Raw genomic sequence first — 26,855 nt, 5'->3', positions numbered from 1 at the left:
TTTTGAATGCAGTGCCCCTGCTAGGGGACTGTGACTATGAGTGGCTGACCGAGCGCCCCCTGCCTCGGCCAGCTCCCGGGAAAACCCAGAGGTTGAAAATTTACTTGACTGAGGTTTGGGCCTTGTCCAGCGATGTGAAAGTTTGTACGAACTTCCCCAGCTCGCGAACAGAGGGTTCGCCCGAGGACTCCCAACTTGGGATCTATCTTTATAAGCAGTGATCTGCAAATCTCCGTCAAATGGCACAGTTTCCTAGGAAGATAAGGGCTCTCTGGGCCCATTCCAACAGGGCATCTGGAGAAATGATGGTGCCGGAGGTTTGCGTGTCCTCTGCCATGTCTAAGATACGGTCCAGAGGGCCTGAGATATTGAGGAGTTAGTCTTGACAGGCTTGACAGGATCTGTCTATCCCTTTCTTTGGGTCGCACATGAATTTGCCCAAGAAGGTGGCCATGTGTTCATCAGTGTAAGGGGTCAAGGCCACCTTGTCAGGTTGGGAAGGATGGGGCAACTCCGCCTGCAGGCAGTTATGAGCCTCTTTGTCTAATGACTTGTGGAGCTGTCCGGTGATGTAGCGCAGCGGTCACAGCGACTGCCTGAGGAGCTGGAGACCGGGGTTCGATCCTCGACATCAGCACAGCGTCCTGTGATTCTGGGCAAATCACTTTGGGCCTCATTCTGAGGCCGGCGGGCGGCGGTCGCCGCCCGCCTGGCGGGAACCGCCATATGGCCGCTCCGCGGTCGAAAGACCGCGGAGGCCATTCTGGCTTTCCCGCTGGGCTGGCGGCCGACCGCCAGAAGGCCGCCCGCCAGCCCAGCGGGAAACCCCTTCCCACGAGGAAGCCGGCTCCGAATGGAGCCGGCGGAGTGGGAAGGTGCGACGGGTGCAGTTGCACCCATCGCGAATTTCAGTGTCTGCTAAGCAGACACTGAAATTCTTTGTGGGGCCCTCTTACGGGGGCCCCTGCAGGGCCCCTGGCATGGGCACTGCAGGGGCCCCTAGGGGCCCCACGACACCCCATACCACCATCCTGTTCCTGGCGGGCGAACTGCCAGGAACAGGATGGTGGTATGGGGTGTCGGAATCCCCATGGCGGCGCAGCAAGCTGCGCAGCCATGGAGGATTCCTGAGGGCAGCGGAAAACCGGCGGGAGACCACCGGTTTTCCCTTTCTGACCGCGGCCAAACCGCCGCGGTCAGAATGCCCTTGAGAGCACCGCCAGCCTGTTGGCAGTGCTCTCGCGGTCGTTGACCCTGGCGGTCAATGACCGCCAGGGTCAGAATGACCCCCTTAATCTCCCCGTGCCCACAGACAGCTCCTTGAGACCCTCACGGGGTGATAAGCCATGCTGTATAAAATATACTTTTCATTTAGCATTTTTCGGGGATGAAGGACGAGGTCTGCATGCAGCATATCAGATGACCCTTTGGGTTTGGTGTCATTTTGAGGTTCTAGGAGCTGGGCGGAGGGGCACCAGTGACGTGATCCCATGTTTTGGTCCGTGCCTGAGGATGGGGAGTCCATGTCGGGCTAGGCCGGAGGAAATCTGGAACTGTTATAGGAGGAGTCTGCATCCCGAGGATGCAGGTTTGGGTCGTCTGGCTCCTTTAGGAGGGAATGTGCCATAAAGGCCTTTTTGCGTCTTTCAAAAGCATCCGTGTCCACGCGTGAGTCAGAGAACCTTTTGCGTTTGGGATTAGGCAGAGGCACATGGTCGGAGCGCCACAGAGGTAGGGGGGTGCGAACCCCGCAGTGTCTTCCCATCCGAAGTAGAGGGGTGGCACATTTTTCTGTGAACTGTGAAATTTTCTGCTCCAGGGGAGCCACCGCTTGTTTTACTACTGCCCAAACAGAGGCATCCATGATTTTACAGAAGTAATTGTGTATAGGGAGGTAAGTGACTTGCTCTTCCTCCATGTAGGTACCTTCTCAATCACTCATGGTGAGAGTGCTTCACTAAATATAAATAGACTGGTTGTTTGTTTATGTGTCATTAACATGGGCCCTTGGGCCTTCAGTAGAGGGTATTCCTGGTTGGGGGTGTCCCACAAACTTTACACTGACTCGCAGAACATTTAATCAAAGGGGCAGGCCCCTAAGCACTGTGCACACCCGTTATCTACTTTGGCCGATGTAATGCTATCTGTATTTACCATGACTCCATCTTGACCACTGGCTCCATTTTGTGCTTAGCTTCAGGTGCCTGCTTCACATCGGTGGTGCAGGTATTTTTACACAAAGCCTGATTTCTACACTAAATGTGTTTTCCTCTTCTCACCAGAGCAGGGAACATATTGTGGGGGATGCAGAAGTGATAAGAGTGTACGAGGGTGAGAATGCTTTCAGCCGAGAAAGGTACAGCTATTTCTCAGGAATCCGCATCGGGGCAGGGCCTGTTCCTTTGCATGTTTTCGACACAGACCGAGTACAGCCAGGGCTTAAATTTCGTAACTTACTTGAATGGAGGGGGAGGTTGCCAGAATCTTCCTTTTGGGATTGTTTAAGGTATATAAGGTGGGGAAGCTTGGCACTGAGGTAAAAGGAACTCATTTTGGTGGTGGATGCACTGCCCAAATCATATCCTATAGGAAAAGCTTCTCCTGTCTCTGTGCATATTTTTAATGTAGTGCACTTTTTATGCATGTCATTGTTTAATTGCTTGCTGTGAGTATTTTGGCATTTACAATTGTTTTACTGCATTAAAGTTAAATGCTCATGTTTATATATCCGTGTGCTTTTATTTGATATCTGGGAAGTGCCTTAATAAATTCATTACTCAAACTAGGAGTGCTGCATTTCTTGGCATTGGTTTCCTCTTAGTTTGAAGCAAAGCAGAACAGCCTACTCCCGCTAGTGCTACACTGATGTGGAGCACATCTCAGATTACAGCGGAGCTCTGGTACAGACCCCAAACAGGGGCATCACTCTCCAGGCGGGTCGGGGCTAACTGTGGCTTCACAGCGGGAGAACGGGCACTCGGTCAGACGCGTTGCTGCCGATACGCTTCCCGAACATTTCAAAAGCCGTGCATGCTGGCCGAGACATCCTTATCAAAAGAGTGCGTCTTTTGATTACAGAGGGGTACCCTCTAGATGCCAGAGGACCCCTGCGCCACTCTCCAGACACGCCAAAGTGCGTATAAGTGATAAAGATCTCGAAGGAGCAGCTAGCTTTCACGCCGACCGTAGACTGTAGACCGTAGATAAAACATCTCAATAGCAAATAGGCCAGTAAGCGTTCAAATAACACCACACTGGGTCATTGGCTGTGTCCGTTGGTGCCCCATTCTCTCCCCATTGAGTTACAGTCTGGTGGTCACCATAAAACATCAGCGCCTTCCTACTCGGGTGTAATGTCCTCTGCGTAAACTGTATTCATAGAAGAGGCAATGCAGCCGTTTTCTAATGGTTCTCTCCAGCGTGCCCTGCCACACATGCTGCTGTATCATTACGTTTCAATGTGCCAGAAAATTTACAGATATAGCTAAGTTGCCCTCACAAAAAGTCTCCCATAGCACACAAAACATTTGGTTTCTTTCTAAATTGACAGCAACACAGGAAAACAACATATTGAATGTACTCTCTCACCATCGCCCACAAAAAACATTTGCGAAATCACTCACAAATATGTGAACACACTTTTACTTGAACCCGAATAACGCCAATGTGTTGTGCACAAATATGGCAGCCTTACATAAAAGAATACAGTGGCCAATGAAAGCATACCTAGACCTAAAGAAGGTCACTATATTGGTGCAGCGAGTGGCCCTCACTCAATTCTGCTTATTATAGTTTACAATTTATTTACATGAACTCGGTAAAAAAGCCAAAACTGCCCTTAGACAGACCTAAAAACGGTCGAAGTTAGTGGTTTTATTGCACCAGTACAGCACCAAGGACACTGCTTAGCTGGGGAAACGCTGAGCTTTGATCACAAGTATCACGAGTGAGATCAGTTCAAGTTACATGCCTTGTTTGTGTGAAATTCCATATTCAAAGTGTTTCATATCCCTTGTCATTCAAATGTCTATGCAGGCACTTTATTTTTTCTGAAGACCAAGACTTTATTTAATTAAAGAGATGGTCTCTGGATGAAATCTTGATGCTTGACGTGGGTATTAAAGACTGAGTCTAACCTTCCCATAAACACCTCCTTTTTACTTCAAAAATGTTTCTCACGATGCTAGCATTTTTGGTTATTGCCAACTTTTATTTCAAAGATATAAATGGCAGTAACCCAAGATCCCAGTACTACAGGCTTCCAAATACCAATCACACATGTTATAGTTAATGTAAAATGGCTGCTTGTGCAACATCGGTGATTACATATTAAATCTACTTAATTCAACGCACTCCCTGTCCAATTGAGAAACTTCTCACAGTAATTTGCATGCTTAGTAAGGACAGCCAGGGTGGGTTACCACACAATTTTTAAATCCAAACGTTCTTCGCAGAAAGTTTGAGATGACTCGGAGCATATTCACTTAATATATTCACCACTAATTCATTTTTTATTTTGAGCTTCCAGTAGAATGCCTCACAAGCAGCTCAGCATAGCTGATCTTCAATCCATTTTGTTTTACAATTTATATATCTGATTCATGGTGTTTATGTTTTAGAAAAAAGGGATTACACACCCTGAGTTTTTAGTTTTTTTTTTCTAAAGCAAGGCGGTTCATTTAGGTCCATAGTCTATGCCTTGGACTGCAAAGCGTCCTTTTCATTTTAAGATGGCAGGTAAGTCCTGAGTCTCTTGTAGGCTACTGTTGGATGAGCACTGGTAGCATCCAAGCATATAGGGTTGAATTCATTTGATAAAGTGTTTATGGGCTTTCCTAAGAATGCATTTGTGAGAGAGATGGAAGATCTTGATGGCGATTTGGGTGCTGATAGGCAGCCTATGCAATGAATTTGATTCAGAGAATTACAGCCCTATGGTTTCTTTCCAGTTACTAGCCAGTCTGTGACACTCTAAACCATTTTGATATGGGTGATTTGAAGGTTTGGCAGACCATAGTGATTTGCCTAATTGAATTAGGAATTGATGTTAGTTCCCACTACTACCCGGTGATTGCTCACTTGCAACTGAAAAAAAGAGGATATGGCAATGAAACCAGAGCTAGAAATGACACTCTCGCCATCTACAAATTTTGGCATCTAGAAGTTAAAATAGTGGCTAACCTACTCTTCCATTTTAAGCTTGGTGCCTGGGCAAATTGTCTGATTTGGAGGGAATTGAGTGGCTGGGAGGTTAGTCATCTGTTTAGGATTGAGCTAAAGTAGTAGTGTGGTTTAGATCCACTGTTTTTCATTAAACTGTTTGCTATCAAAGGTTCGTTGGTAGAGAGGGAGTTTGCTTGGGCTTGGTGTTTTCTTTATTGATGAAGTGGTGGTAGATTTATGTGTGTCAAGAGTGCAAGCATGACAAAGGGGGTTACGAACAACGATAATCTTCTGGATGGGGCAGAGGTAGTTGTTGTTATTAGTGGAAGCAATCCCAGTGGGATCCTGCCCAAGATCTTGCATGATTGGCCAGGTTATGGCCCAGTTGTTAGACATTTGAGATCAGCCAGGCAACTGTCCAAAGGTCTGACTAAGACAGTTGAGACAACAAAGCAGATTGATATGGTCAATGATGCCAAAGAAGGCTGAGCAAAAGTACAGTAGCACCAACAAGCAAGTCTTGCTTTCACCATCTGCTTCATAGGCAACATCACATATTTTGAACAGGGCTTATTTGGTGGAATGCCAAGAATGAAAACCATACTGTAATGAGTCAAGAAGACTGTAATTGCCAAGGGATGGCGAAATTGCTGGTTATCTACAATCGTTAGAATCCTGAATGAGGTTGGGAAGTTGGCTATGGGTTTCTGTTGGTTTGTAGTTGTTCATCGTGACTGTATCGGGTGTGGCTTTGTTAGGCAAGGAAGAACTAAGGACTTGTTTTCAGGTGGCTACTACTTTTCCTTATTAAATTACTGATTTCTGTGATAAGATATAGATGGGGCTAAGATTCCTGCACCTTCTCTCAGGATATTTGCAGGTATAATCCTATTCAAACAGAAACTATATAAATGACCTCCGAGGGCGTGCTTCGTAGTCGTTCAGTGAACAGGTGCATTTTGAAGAAAGAATCTATATAAAGGTTACTTAACAGAGGGTCTCCTTTGTCACTGTTCATTTGAATATCAGTCTTTGCTATTTAGTCAGATTTTCTCAGGGCTACCCTAGAGTCATCTTTGACTGTTTCTCCAACCTCCAGTTTTCCAAACATATTACTAGAATGCTCTCACTCATAAAGAATATCTCGTTCTTTCTCTCCTACCCCCTCTCTCTCTCTGTCAGCCCTCTTCACTCATTGGTCACTTCAAGTCAGATGTCTTAAACATTATGCTTTCGTTTTGCACAGCATATGGCATGGGGTAATGGGTCAGCCCACTTGATCCATTGGCTGTCTTGCACAGTGAGGGACAGCATTCGATCTAATCACATGTGCACAGCGGCATCAAAACGTGTGGTTTTCAGTGCTAGGACTGAAGCGCCCAGGCTTCTGAGCCACTCATTTGTTTTTTACATTTTCAATGTTTTTTTTCATTTTTGTATGTATTTGGTCGATACAATTAAATTTAAAAAAATACTTGATTGCTGTTGCCGGACTTACTAGCTTTACAAATACTTGTCTGAGTCTTTTAATAACAAACATTGAATGTTGCAAAATTGTTGGCATTTGTTTACTGTAAGATCAGGGCAAGGACAGTTTTTATTGCTTTGAATCTGAATTTTTCTCTTAGGCCATTTGTGGCATTTATTATCTGGAGCCTTTCTTAGCGGCGATGCCCACTCTGATGTCCCATTACAGTAGTCTTGTATTGTTTGTGGGTGAACACGGTGAGCGACTTCATTAAAGCTCATTTCTTTCTTCTGGATATCTGCTTCAGTGATCTGTGGCCATACATCCTAAAATCACTTGCTGATGCACTTTTTAGTGTGTCCTTGGTGCTCAGATCAACACTTGATAGTGTCAAGGACACAATTAAAGCTCTATTTTTTTCTGGAGTGATCACTGCAGGATCTAACTGTAGTGAGCATATTTAATGAATATTTATTGAGCAGCAAGTTGACTCGGTGACACAGAACTCTTCCAGTCATTTGGCAGCCGATATTCTCTTAAATATTCCAATACAAATGCAAAATACAAACATTTATTTAAGCATGGACATTTAGACTAGCTCCATTTTGAAGCAGGAAATTCTTAAAATAAGAAATCGGACCATCACAAGTAGCCTCTTCCACATCTTGTTTCAGACATTGTTTTCATTGTATTGTAATTGGATTTATATAGCACCTACTACCCCTGACGGAGCATTGGAGCTTTGTGGCGAGTAACTTGCTACTTGAGAACCCAAGGTTAGTGGTTAATCGAGTGGTTATTGATTTTTGTAGGTTATTGAGAATTGCGGTTTTAATAAAATAACATGATGCATTTCATCCGGTCTTTTTGTGGTAGATAGGATTAATAGGGGTTTGATATGATTGTTAGTGGGAGCTATATGAGTTCTTGTGGATGGCTTTTGGAATGACTATATAAGTTAGGAGAGAGGTGTTGTTAGATTGCATGGATATGGTTTCAAAGAAGGGGAGGTTGTTGTCTAGGAAATGAAGTGTTGACAATTTGCAGAAATACAATAAAGGAGATTAAGAAAGAAAAGCATACAACCGTGAATAGGCTATACTTAGAGAGAGGAGGTATGCATGGATGGAGGTAAGGAAGGGGCATCTAAAGAAATAAAATGGAACAAATTAAAGTATTACATCGAGGTCAGATTTTCATGCAGAGTTTTAGGATATAGTGGGACTAGACGTTTGGAGATAACATGGAAGCTGAGGCTGTAAAGCAGTAGAAAGAAACTATTTGCATATAAGATAATGTTATTAAGTAATTCGATAGGCACTAGAATCAGGCAAACGGTCTGTCCAGTATTGAATTGATTTCAGTTTTGACTGGAATGTTCCCTGCATGATATACATGTATGTAACCCTGCTCTTAGTGTCTGACTGTGTGTGTATCTGGTATCCTGATGTTATTTTGTCACTGGCATCACACTAATCTACTGTGTGACCTTTCTCTGACAATGTGTGCCCTCTGACCTGGAGTTATGCTCCGAACAGCCCTTCAGAGTAGACAGAGGACTACTGCCCCTGTCTTCGGTTTAGCACATAAAGTGTGTCTATAACATCTCATGTTTTGTGATAGTTGACCAGGCCTCTTGTATAGAGTTCTGCTGATATGCAAAAAAATAGAAACTTAGGCTGATATCCTGTTTCTGTAAAGTATGTGTGAAGTATGCATGTACAACATGTGTAGTAGTAAAGCTCTATGTGTGTTTTATGTACTGAAAGCAGTGGGCCTAAGTTTGAATGCCCCTGGATAACCAACGCACTAGAAGAACGACAAAGATAGCTTCCCAGGCAGTGGAAGTGTATTGCATGCAATTCTGTGGCTAGATGTTGGAGATCCAGACAATGAAGCCAAGAGGATGGAAACAGCACTACCATTAAAAACTTTAAAAAGACTTTATTTGCAAGGTGCTGCTGGTTAGTTCTTCCTGGACACTGCCTTTTGGTAATTGGTAGGGGTGAGGGGTGGGACTGCACTATTTCTTGTGCGAGCCGGTGCTTAATTTGTGCTTGTAGTTTCAGGTGTGGAGCACCAGCACTTATTTTTGAGGGCCACCACTTATTTTTCTGCCTCAAGCATTTACTGCGAGCAAGACACATATGGGAAAGACAGAGGAAGAGAAAAAGGAAAAAGTGTAACAGTGGGAGAAAGCAGAAAGCTGCATGGATGGGGTGAAAGGAAGAGAGTGGCTGTAAAGGGACTAAAGAGGCCCAAGATGGCTTCAGGATTACGCTTTCTCAGTATTCTGTGTTGGCACATTTAATTGCAGCAGCTGCGTTTTTAAGAGGGGAGCTTTGGGCACCAGCACATTTTTATTTACAAATTAAGCACTGGTGCGAGCTCAGGAGAATTCTAGGTCAGGCTTGCCCTTATGGCGCACCCTGATTGCTACTTCAGAGAGGGAAGAAATTTCACTCACCAGTTTGTATCTCTTTACTTAAATGATGTTCCTAGAATGCAGAATGAGAACAACACTTAAAAGAGGACCACCGAAAATGATACAAAATCCAAACATTGTTGGCACTGCAGAAAGTGTTTTCTCTAGCAAAATTTCAAATTTTAAAACAGAAAGGTAATGGTAGGTGGGCCCACACGCAGGCAGCATCCACAAACTCTATTTTTATTATTCAGCATGAAAGGCAGACACCATGACCCTTGCTTTGCAATGTGAAGCTGCTCTGATTCCAGCAACACCTGGCTGCTTATTTGAGACTGACGCCCCACCCCCTATAGCCCCCTTCACCTCTTTGAATTTTGGAGTTTGTGCTGAAGCTGTTTGCAGATTGCTTACATTTCTGAAGCTACATTTTCAGACTGATTTATCACCGTCAGATCTCTGAGGAGGTGTAATATCTGTAAATGAAATTATGTGTTCCTCATACTACATTATTCATGAAGGGACAAAAGGACATCCAACTGTTCCCTGTTTCCCTAGACTGGAGCTTAATAATCTGAGACCACAAAGTCTCTGTATCTATCTCACTAAAACCCAAGTTTTCTATTTTCCTAATGTTAACTGGAACTTGTTCCATGTTCTGGTGGTGCGATACTACAGAAACTCCGGGAGACACAGGGTGGGTGGCGTAAGATAACAGTATGTCACTGTGGTGTGTAACTGCCTGTCAGAAAGTCCCAAACATTAAGTTTCTATCAGGAAATGTGAATAGGATGTCCATCCTCAACTGAGGGTGGGTGTGTATGTACACACTCACACACACCCTGACTCTGTCTCTCTCACCTCTCTCTCACACACACACACACACACACACACTTTCTCTCTTACTATCTCCTTACCCATATACCGATCACAACAACTCATGTTCTTTACCAGCATTTGAGATGAAACAGTGGAGGTGGGATAATGCAAACTAACTCAACAAGCCATCTACTAATTGCATGTACCGCACGTTTTCCTAGGGTCACTGGAACCCAGTTGACCCACATTTGTGGAGCAGTCTGGAGAGTCCAGCTCGATCCACACTCTTGGACATGCTTTGTCAGCAGTGGTTGTGGCTCGACATTGGCCATCATTATGAGTGACCAGGCACTCCTGATGTGGTTTGCAACAGAAGCTACTTGCTACATCAGCATTACAAGATGTGCTGCAGATCGGAAGAAATACCACAGTTCCACTTTTTTTGACCTGGGCATTTCATCTGCTTAAAGCAGGCAAAATACCAGATCAAAATTCACCTCTCAATGGCAATGACGTGGGAGAATCCGTGTGGATACACAGGTTCCTGCATATTAACCCTCTTTTGATAGCCATTGTATTGTAATACTGGGTGTAGTAGTACTGCACCACAATACTGGGCAATTCATGATGAGATTCACTGTGCCTTAAACTATTTAATGTTTCCACTTCTCCAACATTTCACCTCCGAACCTATAGCCTCTTTATCGTGTTCGAATATTGCAGCACCTTCTGGTACGAAAGGCGCCACATTTCTTTGAGAATAAATAACTTTTTATACTTTTACATCGATCCTATGTAGATTAATACACTTCTGCTTTGTAAGCTACCTTCCATATTAATGCCCACTTACAATTTATTTCAATAAACTGTCTGCATTTCACGTGCTGTATTAGTTTTTTTTTAGTTTTCTTTTTTTAGCAGGACTGAGCTGAAGTTCTCTTTCTGTACTTCACGTGATCTCTCCAATCCATTCAGGGGTGACACTAGGAGCCAGATGACAACATGTGGAATATCTTCTTCTGCAGGCAACATCTGGTTCTTTGGCAGATTTCTTTTTCACTTCTCTTAATGGGCTTACGTTTGCCAGAGGTCTTTGTGCGGTTAGAATGCATCTGACTTCTCAATAATGCCTCTTGTGTTTTGTTTAGAATTTTCATTTTCATTCCGTGTGAAATGTTGTCTAATGTTCTTACAAGTTCCTTTGCATTGCACATATTTAAAATAATAAGCATGCTGCTTTAGAATTAGTTCATTATGAAATTAGCATTATGTACTAGTATTTAGCAGATTATTGATGCAGTTATTCCAGTTTAGGGAAAATGACACAGTCGAATGTTAAACGGACATTACATAATCTATTTTAATTATTGATTTACCGTTTTGTTGGATTTGAGCCTGAACATGTAAAGCCGTTTCCCAATATGTAAAATAAATATATTCATCCCGTGAATTCAATATTTGTCTTTTTTGTATTCTTCCTAGGGGCGTCTTTCTGATAAAATCGGTATTTGTAATGCTCTTCTCTTTGCTGCATCTGATTCTGCCTTCAGAGTAACTTTTCATAAATTGTATGTCTGATGGGTAATCTCTTAGCCATCATGGATAAATTATTTGAGCAGTTTTGCTGCCTTCGGTCTTTGTATAGAAGCCATAAGTAGAGGTTTACAATTTTTTTTCCTATGTGGTAAAGAATTAGGAGGGTTTAAAGTTTTGTGTGTAATTAATTCTTCAAATGTTGTCATCGTCACACTGAATGTCCCTTTTCATCTATTATGCATGTGTATATATGGTGTCCACCAGTGGAGGCAGATGCACTTTTGTTAGCAATTGTAAAAGTTTGCGTTTGGTTCTGTCTGTGCCAGTACTTAATTTGTGCTTGTTGTTTCCGGTGCTGAGCACCGGCACTTATTTTTGAGGGCCGGGCTTATTCTTCTGCCTCAGCATTTGCTGCGAGCAAAAGACACATATGGGAAAGAAGGATGAAGGGAACAACGAAAAAGCGTCACAACGGGAGAAAGTCGAAAGCTGCAACAGTGAGCTGGAGGGGCAGGGAGTGGCTTTATATGGATTAAAGAGGCCCGATATGGCTCCAGGATTACGCCACCTCAGTATTCCATGTTCACACATTTAATTGCAGCATGCGCTTGTTTAAGAGGAGGGCTTTGAGCACTGGCACCTTTTTTTTTAATGACAAATTAAGCACTGATCTGTGCATATGTATTCTCGTGTGTATGCATATATCTTTTTAGGCGCCGTTTCCCCCTATATATACTACTAAAGCATTATTGCTATTGACCACTTTCCAACGTAGTGGGCATGTTTAAGATGGGGCTGGTATGTGTTATGTTTGATAAGACGGAGACGGGTCGGCTGTCCCAGATTGTGAAAAAAAGTTAAGTAGACTAAACATTACCTCAAGGTTCCTTTCACCCTTAGGACCTTATGTATGTGGTGTAACATGTGAAAGCAGTGCCTCTGAAGGGTCATGGATGACCTGAACAAGTTCACCGAATATTCCATTACCCAATGCAACAACAGGTTCTTCTTGAATCAATCTGAGGCGACTAAATGATGCTTCCATATTTCAGTTCTGGCAGTGGAGTCCCTGTTGCCTGAATGGCTTCATGTGAAGAGAAGGGAGACAAATTGAAGGCAGAATGGTGGTCTTGAGAGTCCTTTAAGCATTGCTAAACAGGTAGTTGAGGATGACAGGCATTGAAACCGCTGCTTGTTTAAGAGCCTGGATTTACAACACACTTAATGTCCAGGCTTTTTATATGCTCTGCTGTGAATCCACATGTTTAGAGAAAACTTTGAATGTAAAGTTCATGAGAGGAGAAACAAGCATTGGCAAAGCCAATTGGTTTCACCTATGCAAGAGCTACTGGTTTTGCCAAAGTGTATTAACCATCTTGGACCCTTGGATGGCTGTGGCTGCTGTTCAGCATGGCTAAAAGTTAGTGGCATAGAGGAGAGTTGTTTGGAGCGAAGTGTTGTAGAGTCGAGTGTCGGAGAGTGGGGTGGTGTAGAGTGGTGGGGAGTAGTGTCAGAGTGAAGTGGTATAGAGTGGAGTAGTGGCATAGAGGAGAGTAGTGTGGTGTGGTGTAGCATAGAGTGGCTTGGAGTAAGCATGGGGTGATAGCGCACTGCCATTACAGACAAAATATTTTCAATTGAAATGACCTTTACATTTGCACAGACATACAGGATTACTGCTAAAATTATAGAACGCACAAACAATAATGCTGCCACTACAGATAACACATTTCCAATTGAAATTATTATTATGTTTGTAAAGACATATCATTTTACTGAAAAAGGTTATACAGCACACAACAATAATTTGTGGAAATGGCATCACCTAGTGAATTGAAGTGTTTTGATCATATTAGAATATTTGTTCACACCACACTTCAGAAAGTACAAAAAAGTGCTCTTGTGCTTTCCTAATTCTGATGTATTTTGAAATAGTTACACAGTTAATTTACAGACACTTAATTTTTGTGCTAGAAAAATGCCTTTCCTTTCACATCCCAGATTGTCATAATCCTCCCACTTTGAATTCAAAGAAATAAAAGTAAATATCAAGCTCCCCCTCTAGGCAGAACCTGATAGTTGACCTTTGTCTTTGGATGCACCGCAAATGAGATGACATAAGAGCAAAATGTAAAGGCCTGTTTCCAGAAAGCGGGCACTCTTAGAAGAATACACGGAACGAGTCAGAGAGGTGATAACAGGCTATGCTTCACAGGAGGGACAAAGATTTGCTGGACAGCTTAACAAATAAAACCGGCAAATAGTAAGCAAGCAAATGTTAGTTATAAACCAGAAAGACAGTGGTAAGCAATGGGCGGAATGCACTCCTAGTTCAACTTTCAGAATGGCCCCCGGGAAGTCTTCAACGAGACAGCTGCACTGTCTAGAGTGCTTCAACCTAAAAATGTGTTTCGTCTTATAAATCACTTAATCCCTGATGGCAGTGCCAGCAGCCACACATTGTTTTCCTGAAAATATTTATTGAAAAACTGGAACAGATGAATGTAGCATATTCCTGTGCTGCTTCTAACACTTACTTGCAGCTTCTTGTTATGATTTGGGTAAGGCAGCGGTCGCAAGCCCATCTTTTGCTGCCTGGTATTATGCTGGTTTGGTTAACATCAGGATAGTTTACATTTTGCCTTCTTGGGTTTTAGTCCTCCATTAGTATGGAAAGGAAGCTCAAAAGAGGAGCTCAGATTCACAGTTTTCTTTTCTTTTTTCATTTGAGCTGGAAGGGCGCCACTTAGGGTGGTTATGGAGGTGGGGAGTGCTCTTAAAGCAGCCGCATGGTAGCTTCTATGAGCTGGTGATTGATAGTATTTTTAAATGAACACATCACTGGCCTGGATGATTTGGCGAGACGAGATAGTTTGTTTTTCTGGTTTATGACAGTGCTGCTGTTACACAAACCTATTATTCTGTTATAGTGGGCTTTGTCTCCCCCTTCTTCAGATTTTAACCAACCTCTTTTAGCCCTTGACTTGACACTTAAGTCTTAGCTAAGCCCTTAAAGTATTTCTCTCTCACCCTAAGGCTGCTGGATGTTTGAGGCTTTCTTTCCCCTACTCCCTGCCATTCATTCCATTTCCCCCTTTTTATTACTCTTCCCTCCAGCCTTTCCCTCCCTGTAGCTTCTCAACAGTAACATAGAAAAAAGCAGTCCCTAACGAAGGCTGTCTATCTATCTATCTATCTATCTATCTATCTGTCTATCTATCTATCTATCTATCTATCTATCTATCTATCAGTCTATCTATATCGGCAGAATCATATCTTTCAAATGGAAATAAAAACGGACTCTAATTACGGCTGTGTTTCTTTCACTCTAGTGTTGTTTCATTTCTATTTGAAATGAAGAATAGGCAAGTGAGCCTTCATGTGGTCCGTCGTTTCTTTCAGAGCGATTATAATGATGGATCCATGGTCGTTCAAACTTGATTTCCCTTAGTCATAAAAATAGGACTTTAGTGCAGGCACAGATTTCCTCAAAATAGTCAATTTTTCGATTGTTAGATTTACCTTACTTTACTCGCCTAGTTCTTTTTCTCAATACGTTAGCACGATAGATTCACTTGCTTTACCAGTGCTTGTTTATTTGTGTATTTTTAGGTGGTAGTTCCCTTTAACAACTGTGAGAGTTGTGGTATTAATGTTTAAGAATTGACAGAAGAGGCCTACAAGTCCTAAAATAGCAGAGTTTCGTTCTAGCACGTTGGATAATGTTGGAACTATTGAGTCATTGATTAGAGGGCAATATGCTGGTGGGTGTGCACAGCCGAATCAGCGTGAAAAATAACACACAGAGTTAGCTACAGAAATATTATGCCTCTGGTGTGGGATTTCTATGGCACACACACATCTAGCGAGCCTCACTAAATATGCCTCTTTCGGCACACTTTTCCATTACAAGTGCCAGAAATCTTTGGCTTATTCAAGAAAACCACAAGTTTACAAAATGCCTTACTGTGCTTGAAGATGCAGGTGTCATTTGAAAGCTTGTGTTGAAGTAGAAATTGCAAAAGGTTGTTTCGAGTGCAGTTTATTTTTACATTCCTAACGACAAACCTCGGAAAGTAATTTTTGACCGTAGAAGTTAAATAAGTAGGTAACATGGGCATTATATCATTCACCCATGATTTTCATGCAGTTGTTACAGTAAATACCCCCATCTCGGAATGAATGCAAAAACTCGCAAAGGAACATCAGCGTGGAGGGGCATAATGTTTCAGCCTCTGTCGTGGCATTGGTTAGAAGGAAAACATACATAGTGCGTTCTTTACGTACTGCGTTTCTTAGTGACTTCTCGGAGAGCAGCAACTCTTATAATTCGGGTTGTGTTCTTTCAGTTGGCAGACACACCAGTACGAGTATGAATCAGACGATGACCATGTTCTTTCCAAAACTACAGCTTTGTATTTGTTTTTTGTACGCTTTCATGAGCTATTGTTACATTCACACTCCTTGTTGATTATAAGTCAGTTGTAGGTGCGTTCTTGGCTCCGAGTTATTGTGTGCTCTAGAATTGCTTAAACAAAAAAAAAAGTGACAAATTAACCATTGTGATAGGTGATTCTTCCTATATGCGCATTGTTTACCTGGCCAGAGCTGAAGTCGCACGTGGCCTCCCTACTCCTAGTTTGAATGTGTGCTTTTCAGGTTTTTTTCAGGTTCTCCATCAGAATGCTTAGGTACGTACGACTTTGGTATACTGTTTAGGTATATACTTCCTATTTTTTGGAGTTTGTTATACTTTTACCTTTAGGGGAAGTATGTCTAGGAATGTTATGACACAAGGAGGACACGCATTTGATATTGTAGCATTTAAAATGTGTTGCCGTCGCTAGATGCAAGACCTCTTCAGTGAACGACCTAGTCTAACAGCCAGTCCAACTGTTGTATGGCAAAGCGTCATAAAAATACGAGGCTCATTCTCCCTTTGCATTTGTTGCCGGGCTGCTGCAGGCCTATGCCTATCTGACCTTTGAAGTTGTTAAAAAGGGGAGCCTCTAAAATTAAAGCTCGCCCCCCAGTTACCACTCACTGTTCTTGCACGATTCTGTAGAGCAGTATTAAACTTTGAACTCAAAATGTTTTTGACTTTTATTTTTATTTTTATTTTTAAATTTTTTGGGTGCGATCAGCACCTGTCAAACAAGTCCTAATAAATTCTAGTCTTTACCTTGGTTTTCACAAAGCACTCACATGGTGCTGCAATGCAGTTCTTGACTCTAATTCAGTAATGGAATATTCATGCACTGTTTTCACAATTTCTTGCATTTCATTTCACCCCTTTCAGCAAGACCAGTACATTTCTTGTTCACATTATTTGTCTTCTAATATATGAGGATTTTATATTAATAATGCATTTAGCCTCATACTTACATCTTCAATTAATTTCATTTGAGGACACAAGTGAATAATTGCACGCAGTGAGACTATTCCCCAATTAAATTTTACCCAGCTATTTGCTTGCTGTTTGAAACGACCAATCTTCAAATACATTTGTTGGAGCGGGGATCTCAGTTAAATTATCACTTTACAAGAAAGGCTACCAACTCTTCTGGGAGAAATCCCCGCTGTAAAGTTTCCATTAGGTCTCTGGATCTTTGTCATTGAGTGAGAATTAGTCAGGAGCTGTAAATCACATCACATTGGCATCACAATTTCTTTTTTTACTCAAAGAAGAGAGTTCGGTATGTGTTCTTTGCTTTACTAATCAAATCTTTAGTAGCTCATCTTTATCAGAATCAGTATACAAGTTATCAAAATGAATCTTAAGTTTGTCAGTAATCAATAGCAAAGAAATGCAATCAAGCTCATTCTATAAAGGACACAATCCCTATTCTAAGAATGGGGAAAAAGGTGTTAGAGAAACTCCTAAAGAGTTTCAAAATTGAAAGAGTGAAATCACAAGCATAAGGTTTTAGCATCAAAGTCAGCTAAGTAATCAATACTAAAAACAGAACTTCTCGAAAAGAGAGTTCTGGAAACTCAATGAAGTCTCAGCACAATGGGGAAATCGGTAGAATGGCATGGAAAGGAATGAATGAAGTAATGGTAACCTACTCTATGAACACACACTATTATAAACATCACATATATTCAAGGTATCAGTTTGTGCTGTCTTTTTACTCCAAGCGACCAATAAGCTTTTGATATCTCATGGGAACAGGAACACTCATTGTCTTCCCACAGGGAACACAATACCTTAGATGGCAACATCAAGTGACCACAGTCACTTCTAATCATCTAAATGTCCTTACTTTCATGTCGTATGATTCAGTCTTTCATCAAAAAATATTTTTTTCCATGTGTGAACTCGCATAGCTAAGCTTCTAAATAATAACCCTGTTCATTTATTTACAGTGGTCCTTGTGTAAGTAGAAATAGTTGCAGAGTTAAACAAAAACATTTTTTGTAACTGTTATTCATCAGGAGAAAGATGTCTATGGGAAGGTCCGAAAACAACACTCCTTACATATTAATCATCTTCCAGTCATGCAAACTTATTAGGCAACATAGCTTTAATTATGTAGGCTTGGCACTAGTACATATGGTTGCTTAATCCAATTTTTGCATTTTATTTTATTAAAGCGTACACATTTATTCTGCACATTATCATTATTAAATGCATTATGTTCCTGTTTTTTTATATACCCATCCCAACACAATTATGTCTTTTGTCTGAAACATTTCCGTTTCTGTTTCCCAGATAACTCTTACCTATTAAAATAATTATGACTCAATCAATCAATTCCGTTTTTATAAAGGGCAACTACTCACCTGTGAGGGTCTCGAGGCGCTGGTGGTGGGTCTGGGCCTCATTCGAAGAGCCATGTCTTGAGGTTCTTCCTGAATGTGGTGAGTGATGGGCTTTTTCTGAGGTGTGTGGATGGGTTGTTCCAGCTGTTGGCTGTGATGTAGGTGAAAGATCTTCCTCCGGCGGTGGTTTTCCGGATGCGTGGAATGGTGGCGAGTGCCTGCTGGGCGGACCGTGGGGGGTCTGGCGGAGTTGTGGAAAGAGATGTGATGATTCAGGTAGGCTGGTCCGATGTTGTGAAGGGCCTTGTAGGTGTGGGTGAGTAGTTTGAAGTTGATTCGCTTCTCCACTGGGAGCCAATCGAGGAGTCTCAGGTTTTGGGAGATGTATTCCTGGTGGGGGAAGTTCAGCGCGAGTCTGGTGGCGTTTTGGATGAGTTGTAGTTTCCTGATGTTCTTGGGTTGGTGCCAGCGTAGAGTGCATTGCTGTAGTCGAGCTTGCTTGTGGCTAGGGTGTGGGTGACTATCTTGCAGCAGTCATGTGGTATCCATTTGAAGATTTTGCAGAGTTGGCAGAGGGTGTGCCAGCCCTGAGTTTACCTGTCGGGTCATTGTTAGGGAGGAGTCGAGGACGATTCCCAGGTTGCCGGCGTGGTCAGTCGGAGTAGGTGGGATGCGCAGCGATGTGGGCCACCAGAAGTCATCCCAGGGTGAAGTGGAGTTGTCTGAGTTGAGCTTGAGGCAGCTCTCCCTCATCCAGGTGGCGACAGCTTTCATTCTGGTGTGAAAGTTCCTCTTGGCTTTGTCCGGGTCTTCTGTGAGGGATATAATGAGTTGTGGTTGTGCGTCATCTACGTATGACACGATGTTCACTCAGTGGCCTCTGACACTGGCTGCAAGCGGGACCACGTAGATGTAGAAGAGTGTTGGGCTTGGGGAGGATCCCTGAGGTACTCCGCAACTGACTTCTGTTGGTTTAGATATGAAGGGTGAGAGCCTGACTCTGTGTTCTTCCGGTGAGGAAGGAGTGAATCCTTTGCAAGGCTTTTCCGCGGATTCCTACATCGTGGTGTCTGGTGCATAAGGTGCTGTGGGAGACCATGTTGAAGGCTGCTGAGAGGTTGAGGTGTATGAGTGCTGCAGTATGGCCGCGGTCGAGGAGTCTGTGGATGTCATCGTTGGCTGCAAGAAGAGCTGTTTCTGTGTTGTGGTTGTTGCGGAAGCCAGACTGGGAGGTATCCCGAGAGTTGTTGTCTTCAATGAATTGTCGCAGCTGTGAGTTTATGGCTTTTTCCAGGACTTTGGCCGGATAGGGTATTAGCGAGATGGGCTGGAAATTCTTTAGCTCTAATGGGTCGGCTGTGGGTCTCTTCAGGAGAGGGCAGACTTCAGCATGTTTCCAATCATTGGGAAGGTGGCTGTTTTGATAGAGCAGTTTAGTGTCTTGCGGAGTTGGGGGCGATGGATGCACTAGCTCTGTTGTAGATGTGGTGAGGAGAGGGGTCTGTGGGAGCTGTTCATGATTATTTCAGTTTCTTCTGTGATGAGAGTGGACCTGCTGTGGACAGTTTGGGTGGGTTCTGGGGGCTGGGTCTGTCATAGGTTCTGAAGCTGGGCAGCTTCTGTGGGAGGAAGCTGTCATAGATGTCCTTAATCTTGCAGTGGAAGAAGGTGGGCAGTTTGTCGCAGATGTCTTGAGATGGAGGGATGTTGGTGGCTTTGGAGGGAGTATTGGTGAATTTGTTGATTACTGTGAAGAGTTCTCTTGTGTTGTGCGGGGAGGTGCTGATGCATTTCCGGAGTGTGGCTTTTTTTGCGTTCTTGATGCATCAGTGATGGGTGGCAGTGGCGGCTCTGAAAGAGGCGAGGTCTTTGCTGGTTTTGCTGTTTTTCCATTTCTTCTCTAGGCTCCTGCAAGAGCGCTTGGATTGTTGGAGTTCGGTGGTGAACCAGCTGGCTCTTTTTGGAATGTGCTTGACTGAAGTTGATCGGAGGGGGGGCTAAGGAGTTGGCACATTCGGTGATTCAGGCGTTGAGGTTGTGTGCTGCGATGTTGGTGTCGTCAGTGGCGTGCAGGAGTTATTTGTCAAGGGTTGTGGTGAGTTTCTCAAATGTAATTTTGTTCCATTTCCTGTGGGGGGCCCTGGGGACATGGGCGGGCGTTAGGTGCGGTAATGGCAAAGTCTAGACAGTGATGGTCAGTCCAGGCCGGAATGGAGATATTCTTTATGGTAATCCGGCTGCTTGAGGTGAAAATGGGGTCTAGCGTGGGTCCTGCGGCATGCACAGGTGCAGTGATTAGTTGTTGGGGTGGCGAGATTGTCGAGTAGGGAAGTGATGTTTTGGTCATTGTGGTCCTCGAGGTGGAAGTTCAAGTCACTGAGCAGGAGGTAGTCAGTCGACGCCAGGGCGTGGGGGGTGGTGATGTCTACAATTGTGTTGATGAAGGCTGGACAGGGGCCGGGCAGTTTGTAGGCCAGGGTGCCATGGAGGGAGGAGTTGTGAGTGGTGTGGATCAGGAAGTGTAGGTGTTCCTTTTGTGTGCAGTGTTCCTCCCTGTTGACAGTGATGCGGAGTGAGGACTTGTATACAATGGCCAATCCTCCATCCAGAAGGGGAAGGCTGGTCCTTCCTTAGGATGTTGAATCCGTCTGGGATTGCGATGGCGATATGTGGTCCAGAGCTAGGGTTGGTCCAGGTCTCGGTTTGGAATGCAATGTCCGGATGGGTGGAGTTGATCAGGTCCAAAAGTTCTGTGGTGTGCTTATGGAGGAAGCGTATATTTAGAAAGAGGCAGTTTATGAGGTAGTGGCGGGCATCAGTGGTTTCATGTTTGGGGTGTTTCGGGTGTTTGTTGTGGCTGAACCTGAGGTTGCTGTTCCGGCAGGAAAAAGGTCTGTGGGCGTCCTTAAGAGATGCGGTGTACCAGGCGCTGAGATGTCCGATGTTAAGGCAGTGGAGGGTCTTGTCGTCGTAATGGAGGCTGGCCAGGGAATGACTTGTCGAAGAACCAGGGTTCCTGGTGCTGGACGCAGTCCGGGTGCAAACAGGCTTGCCTCTGGCATGTTTTTGATGCGCCAGCAGCACGGCCGCAATGCAGCCGCCATTAAGAAGGGAAGGGAGGTGGGGGGGTCCAGTCTGCTGGGAGGTGGGAGGGTGGGAAAAGTGCTTCGTGGGGCGGTTGGGGGGAGAGGCCGCATGGGCAGCAGCAGGACAGAGAGGGTCAAAGAAGAGACAGAAAAAAGAAGAGAAACAATAGATAAAGAAAAAAACAGTGAAAAACAGCAGAAGTATAAAAGCAGGAGGAAAGGAGAGACGGAGAGAGATGCTTACTTGTAGGTGGCCACTAGGCCACCAGGGATGAGGCGCAAGCAGGAGCCTGCGGGTGGAGGAGGGCCTCGAACTGAGAATCAGGCACGCTCAGTTCGTTCCCAAGGCAGAGGCAGCAGCAGCCAGAGGAGCTGTGGAGGGCCACAGATGCTGACCAGGAAGTCGGTGGAGTTTCCCTCACAGCGTTGTGGCCGCCATTAAGAAGGAGAGGTAGGCGGGAGGTCCGTTAGGCTGGGAGGCAGGAGGGTGGGAAAAGCGTTTTGCTGGGGAAGAGGGGGTGGGGGCCACAGGAGCAGCAGGACCTGGGGAGGGCAACAGATGCTGACCAGGAGGTATGACTGATAATTAAATACTTTTGGCCCTAATGTGCAACCCCATTGTAATCTGATAGGTATGTCTTATATGTGGTAACTCATTATTAACTCCTTTGATGTCTCATGATTGTGCGTAGGATGTGTACGTAACTCTGACTTGCGGTTTTAGTGAATGTCTTTATTTTATGTCTGTTCCTCCTCATGTTTCCCTATGTATAGCTGTCTGTCAAATACATCAGACTTCAGTCAACTTTACTTGTCTAGTACTTCATACTTGTCTAGTCCTTCAGCTTCTTCTGTACATCCATCATTGTGCATAATCAATACAACTTCCATACATCATGTCATTACTTATTGATGCATCATTCATTATCCACAGGCACATATTTAAACTAATTAGTTGAAGTAAACCATGGGATCAAATTAAATTGTATTCATGAACTACTTTCCAAATGTTTGGTGTTTTATAAATAAGAAAGGTCAGTCACGCATCTTTGCATTTTTTCAGTTGGATTTCCACTGTTCATCGTCTAATAAATGCCTATCTTCAGATTTTTGCATGGCAGTATTAGCAGAAGCACATCTAGCTGTTAATCCATCACTGTGCTGGATGTTTGAAGATAACATTTATGAAGGACACAATAGAATAGGTAGAGAGAAAAGTGCAGCAACTCCAATATACATATTTCATTGTCACCTACTATTCTTTAACAAATAACGTTCCACGGCCACAATGCCTTCCTGAGGAATAGATGTTTATAAGGCTGTGACGTTCAGTGTGAACAGGCACTTTAGTGCTTATTTCTGCTAGCATTTGAAGGAAATCAGTCATATCCTAATATTGTTCTACTTCTCTCTGCAAACAATGGTCTAAATATTTCCCTACTGTTTCTTGAACTGATTTACTCCCGCTAATGGTGGGTGACTCGGTTCAATCCTTTGGGTTCTTAAGCATTTTTGATAGCAAATACTCTACCAGCTCTACTCCTAGTTATCCTGTTATGTGCTTTCAAGTGTTGTCTGAGATCCATTCGTCTCAGCCCATTCCAGTATTTTATTCAACATTTAGGTATAGTGGAATTGCCATGAAGAGTCAGGTACACTGTTCCATCATTCATATACACCTCCACGTTTCTGTCCTAAAATATGTCCGTAAACATAACCATTATCTGCTATTTTAATAGGGATATCCTTGTTCCTTGCTAGTTTCTCATTGTATGTATTTGCTTCCTTACCCATATTGGCAATTATTTTTTTCTTTAAAACGGATAGTTTTCAAATGTACTTGCACATGATTTTTAAATAGATGAAAGATCTTATGGCTGATTGGGGATTGAAAGAGCACACATAGGGCCTGATTACGACCCTGGCAGTCTTCAGACTGCCAGGGTCGCGGTGGAGGTCTGACCCGCCGCCAAAGCGGTGGTCCGACTGATTTGGCGGCAGTATGACAGCCACATTATGACCGTGGCAGTCATGCCGTGGTCGGACCGCCAGTTTTCCTACACAGGAGGGATTGGTGGTCCTGACAGTCCTAATCTTCCAGGGCAGTGCTGCAAGTTGTGCCGCTCAGGGGATCACCAACCCCCTCTCTGCCAGCGTTTACATGATGCTAGCACCTCCATGTAAAGGCTGGCGGAGACAGGGTGCAGGGTGCCCCATGTGGGCCCCCGCACTGCCCATGCAGCTGGAATTGGCAGTGCAGGGCCCCCCCGGCCACTCAGTTGCAATGTTCACTGTCTGCCTAATGGGGCCTGCGGGAAGGCGGCTGCACTGGCGGCAACCTGACCGTCTGGACTTTAGCTGACAGTGTAAACCGTCCACTGAAGTCATAAAGACCCCCATAGTGTCATGAAAGAATGAGTCGTCCTTTTTAAGACACTACTTCAGTTACATCTGTTGCTGAGCTGCTCCAGACCTTTGCCTAAGAAACCCCTCAGTTTCTTCGTTTCACAGGTGGGAGAGGTGTGACGCTTTGAGGGAGGAGCATAATATAAACACTAATTGGCCTTCTGAAAAGTTGGTAATTTTCAATTCAGGAGATATTGACTTATATAATTGATTACACTTTTCCTCATTATACTTAGATTGTAACACGGAGTTGGAGGGACATTACAGCACAGTTGCAGTGGTGGAGGTGATGCACAAGTCTGTCTGTATTTGATCATCCTATTGTATTGTGAGACATTTTAACACACAAATGTTTCAGTGCCTTTGGTGGAATGCTGTATGGAGACATCGAGTGTGGCAAAATAGCCCCACCATGTTTGACAAAAAAAACAATTCTAAGAAAGTTTGTTTTCACTCATTTTCAGAAGTCAGCTTGAGTTTCCTGGAAACATTCACCTTGGCAATCGAGTGAAGGCCGAGTACTCTGATTGAAAGTACCTGGACGGGCATTGTGGGTTTCCAACTGGGAAACTGTCAGATCTGCCTGGAATGTATTAAGCTGAGGATGTTCTGGTTTCTCTGTGTTGCATAGGTTGCCTTCCTATTTGTCAGACTATTTTTGACATCATCACCTCATAAAAATGAATGAAATCTGAGTTAAAAGACAGTGGATTGGTGATGCCTGTGAACACATTTTTTAGCTTGAATTCTGTTTGGGGGTGAATAGTGCATTGCAGGGACACAGCAGCATAGGCATAGCAAACCTGTTATCTGATCCAAAATCATGGTGGTATCAGGCTCTCTGTTGGAGGGGCAACAAACTACACAATGGTTGATTGTCCAACCGCCAGATATGAGAGAGTTTTTATGGTCTGTCTAGCACTCCATTTGCATACCCTATGGTCTACAAAACTGTCAATGGCATTGGAAAGAGTTTCAGACTTTGTGAATCTTAATGACTGCTCTGTTATGCAAAGATTTCCGCCCCAGTGACCTACCTTTCAAGCTGCTGAAAAACATGTAGGAAAAGAACTTGTGTTTTTTGTCTGATTTAAAAGAGAAACAAACATATTTTGGGCATTAAGAATCATTGTTTCTGTATAAATGTGGTGTATGCAGCGTCCAGTCACACTATCTTTGAAAATCTACATCCCGCACTTAATTGTGAGACCTCAGTCTCTGAGTTTCATGCTCAACCAATGCCTATATATATGAGCGCACGTTTAAGGATTGGTAAAAGGCACACAGTTTCAGTTAAAGTGGCTAAATAGAATCAAAGCATTTGTTCCTTAAGAGGATGTCAAAATGGTGATATATAGTTTCCAGTCCTACCCAAATATGTCTAGCTCTACTGAAAGTGGTTCTAAGTGCAGCAGTTGTTTTAGCATCGGAGAACATATGACTACATTTCAGTAATTCGGGACACCCTTAAGTGGCTTCCAGTTGAAGGCCAAAGCATCTTTAAACTCGCCTGCATTTTGTAATGATCATTACGCTCTGGGCTCCGAACTGCCTGACCCAGAAACTGGTCATCTCATGCGTCCTGCGGTAACTCAGGAATTCTAACACCCCAAGAATCTGGAACTGCATACCATCAACATCCAGAAATCTTACCTGCACAGAATCCTTCAAAAGGCAACTGAAGTTCTCACCGTTTCAGCACCATTTCCACCTTGGAACGTTCATTGCTGCCAACTAGAGCTCTGGCTTTTAGGCTCCCCTGAACTCCATGATACATTCGGCAGATCGCAACCTATTATCAGACAGCAGACAAGATTATACTAGCTCAAACTCCAGGCCGTATGACAGTGCACATAATCAATTGCAAAAATGTATACAGAATTATTTAGAACCTGCTTGCTGGAATGTTGATAGTTGTCCATCCCTGCTTGATATAACATTGCCATCATGTAAATCAATCTGCCACTTATTTTATGTCTTGTTTTTGCTGTAAACCTCTTCAAAATAAATTAATAAATGTACACTGACATGAAGGCTCCAGTGAGCTTGGTTTCGCCTCTGGACTTGAACCAGTCCTTAAAGTGTTTCACAGACTCTGGTGTCCATAGGCTTGTTTTTCTTTTGCTTGAACATAATGTACAGTGAAAGTAAATGGAAGCATAGCACTGTCGGTGCCTTGATTGAAAAATGTCTAGGAAAACATAATGGTTACATTTTGAGCACACTCTTAGGTGTCATAAGCACATATGAATTATAGATAGGGATAGAGCATGCAGCAGCCTCGTATTTGTTATTTGTTATGAAAGCTCTAGTTTTCATACTAAAGAATACTAGTAGAAATAGTTCAATCTTCCCTTGCTGAAGCAGCATTCTTCTCTGGTGACCTATGTGACCAGAGCTGCAAGGCTGATCTTAACTCGAGATTGTCAGAGTGGACAGAGGAGAAGGGGGTGCAGTGTGTTGTGGGAGCCCTAGAGGCAGTGAGCAGAAAATGATTCTAAAAGAAAGAGTCCAAGTCTTCTAATGACTTTGTTATTTTTCTTCTTCTGAATAGGTCTATGGAAATGCAGGACTTATCAAGTCCTCATACTCATGTTGGGGGTAGCGACACACCTGGTGCTTCCAAACTAGATAAAGCGAATCTCAGCAGCACTTCAGCTACAACTAATGGCACAGGAGGTAAGCTTAAAGTCTACAGATCAACTTTTGCCTACATTTTCTTATTTGTTATACCTAGTGCTGCTTATTTTATGCTAGAATATGTATATATTGTTACCTACCAATGCCCCATAATGTGCCTTATCAGGTGCGGTAGGTACTTTCACATAAAGAGTAATATCGATAGTACAAACTCTAAATGCAGAAACCTGTTGACTTCATAATTTGAAGTCGACCAGTATTTTTAAATTCACTCAAAAGCCTTTGGTTTCGCCTTATGTGTGTGCAGTCCCAAGCAATTGTCGAAATCCAGTCTGCCCTGTGTATAGATCATGTGTTTGGCGCAAATGCTTATTTGAATGCTTGACCTGAACATCGCTCCCCTTCTCAGGAGAGAACATGACGGTGTTAAACACTGCCGACTGGCTGCTGAGTTGCAGCACTCCATCTTCTGCAAGTACGCTAGGCGATGGTACCGTGCATGCGGGTGACTGCGTGCTTCTTGGATTGCTGTGCCTTGCGTCTCTGT

The 26,855-nt window shown here is 43.5% G+C and overlaps 1 protein-coding gene across 16 annotated transcripts in view; it reads left to right on the top strand.

The window, feature by feature from the left end:
* The window catches only part of EYA4 (EYA transcriptional coactivator and phosphatase 4), a 614,551-nt gene that overhangs the window by 398,212 nt on the left and 189,484 nt on the right, over positions 1 to 26,855 (top strand). For 10 of the 16 annotated variants that reach the window (XM_069235264.1, XM_069235265.1, XM_069235263.1 and 7 more), the window contains 2 exons: positions 26,223 to 26,347; positions 26,718 to 26,783. In XM_069235264.1, the coding sequence (XP_069091365.1) occupies positions 26,223 to 26,347; positions 26,718 to 26,783 (191 nt within the window). The remainder of the gene's footprint in view (positions 1 to 26,222; positions 26,348 to 26,717; positions 26,784 to 26,855) is intronic. The other 6 variants (XM_069235270.1, XM_069235269.1, XM_069235262.1 and 3 more) reach the window with 1 other exon arrangement.

Source organism: Pleurodeles waltl, chromosome 5 (genome assembly GCF_031143425.1).
Source record: "Pleurodeles waltl isolate 20211129_DDA chromosome 5, aPleWal1.hap1.20221129, whole genome shotgun sequence".
In the NCBI taxonomy this organism is placed as follows: domain Eukaryota; kingdom Metazoa; phylum Chordata; class Amphibia; order Caudata; family Salamandridae; genus Pleurodeles; species Pleurodeles waltl.
This window is presented reverse-complemented; position numbering and strand designations above follow the sequence as displayed.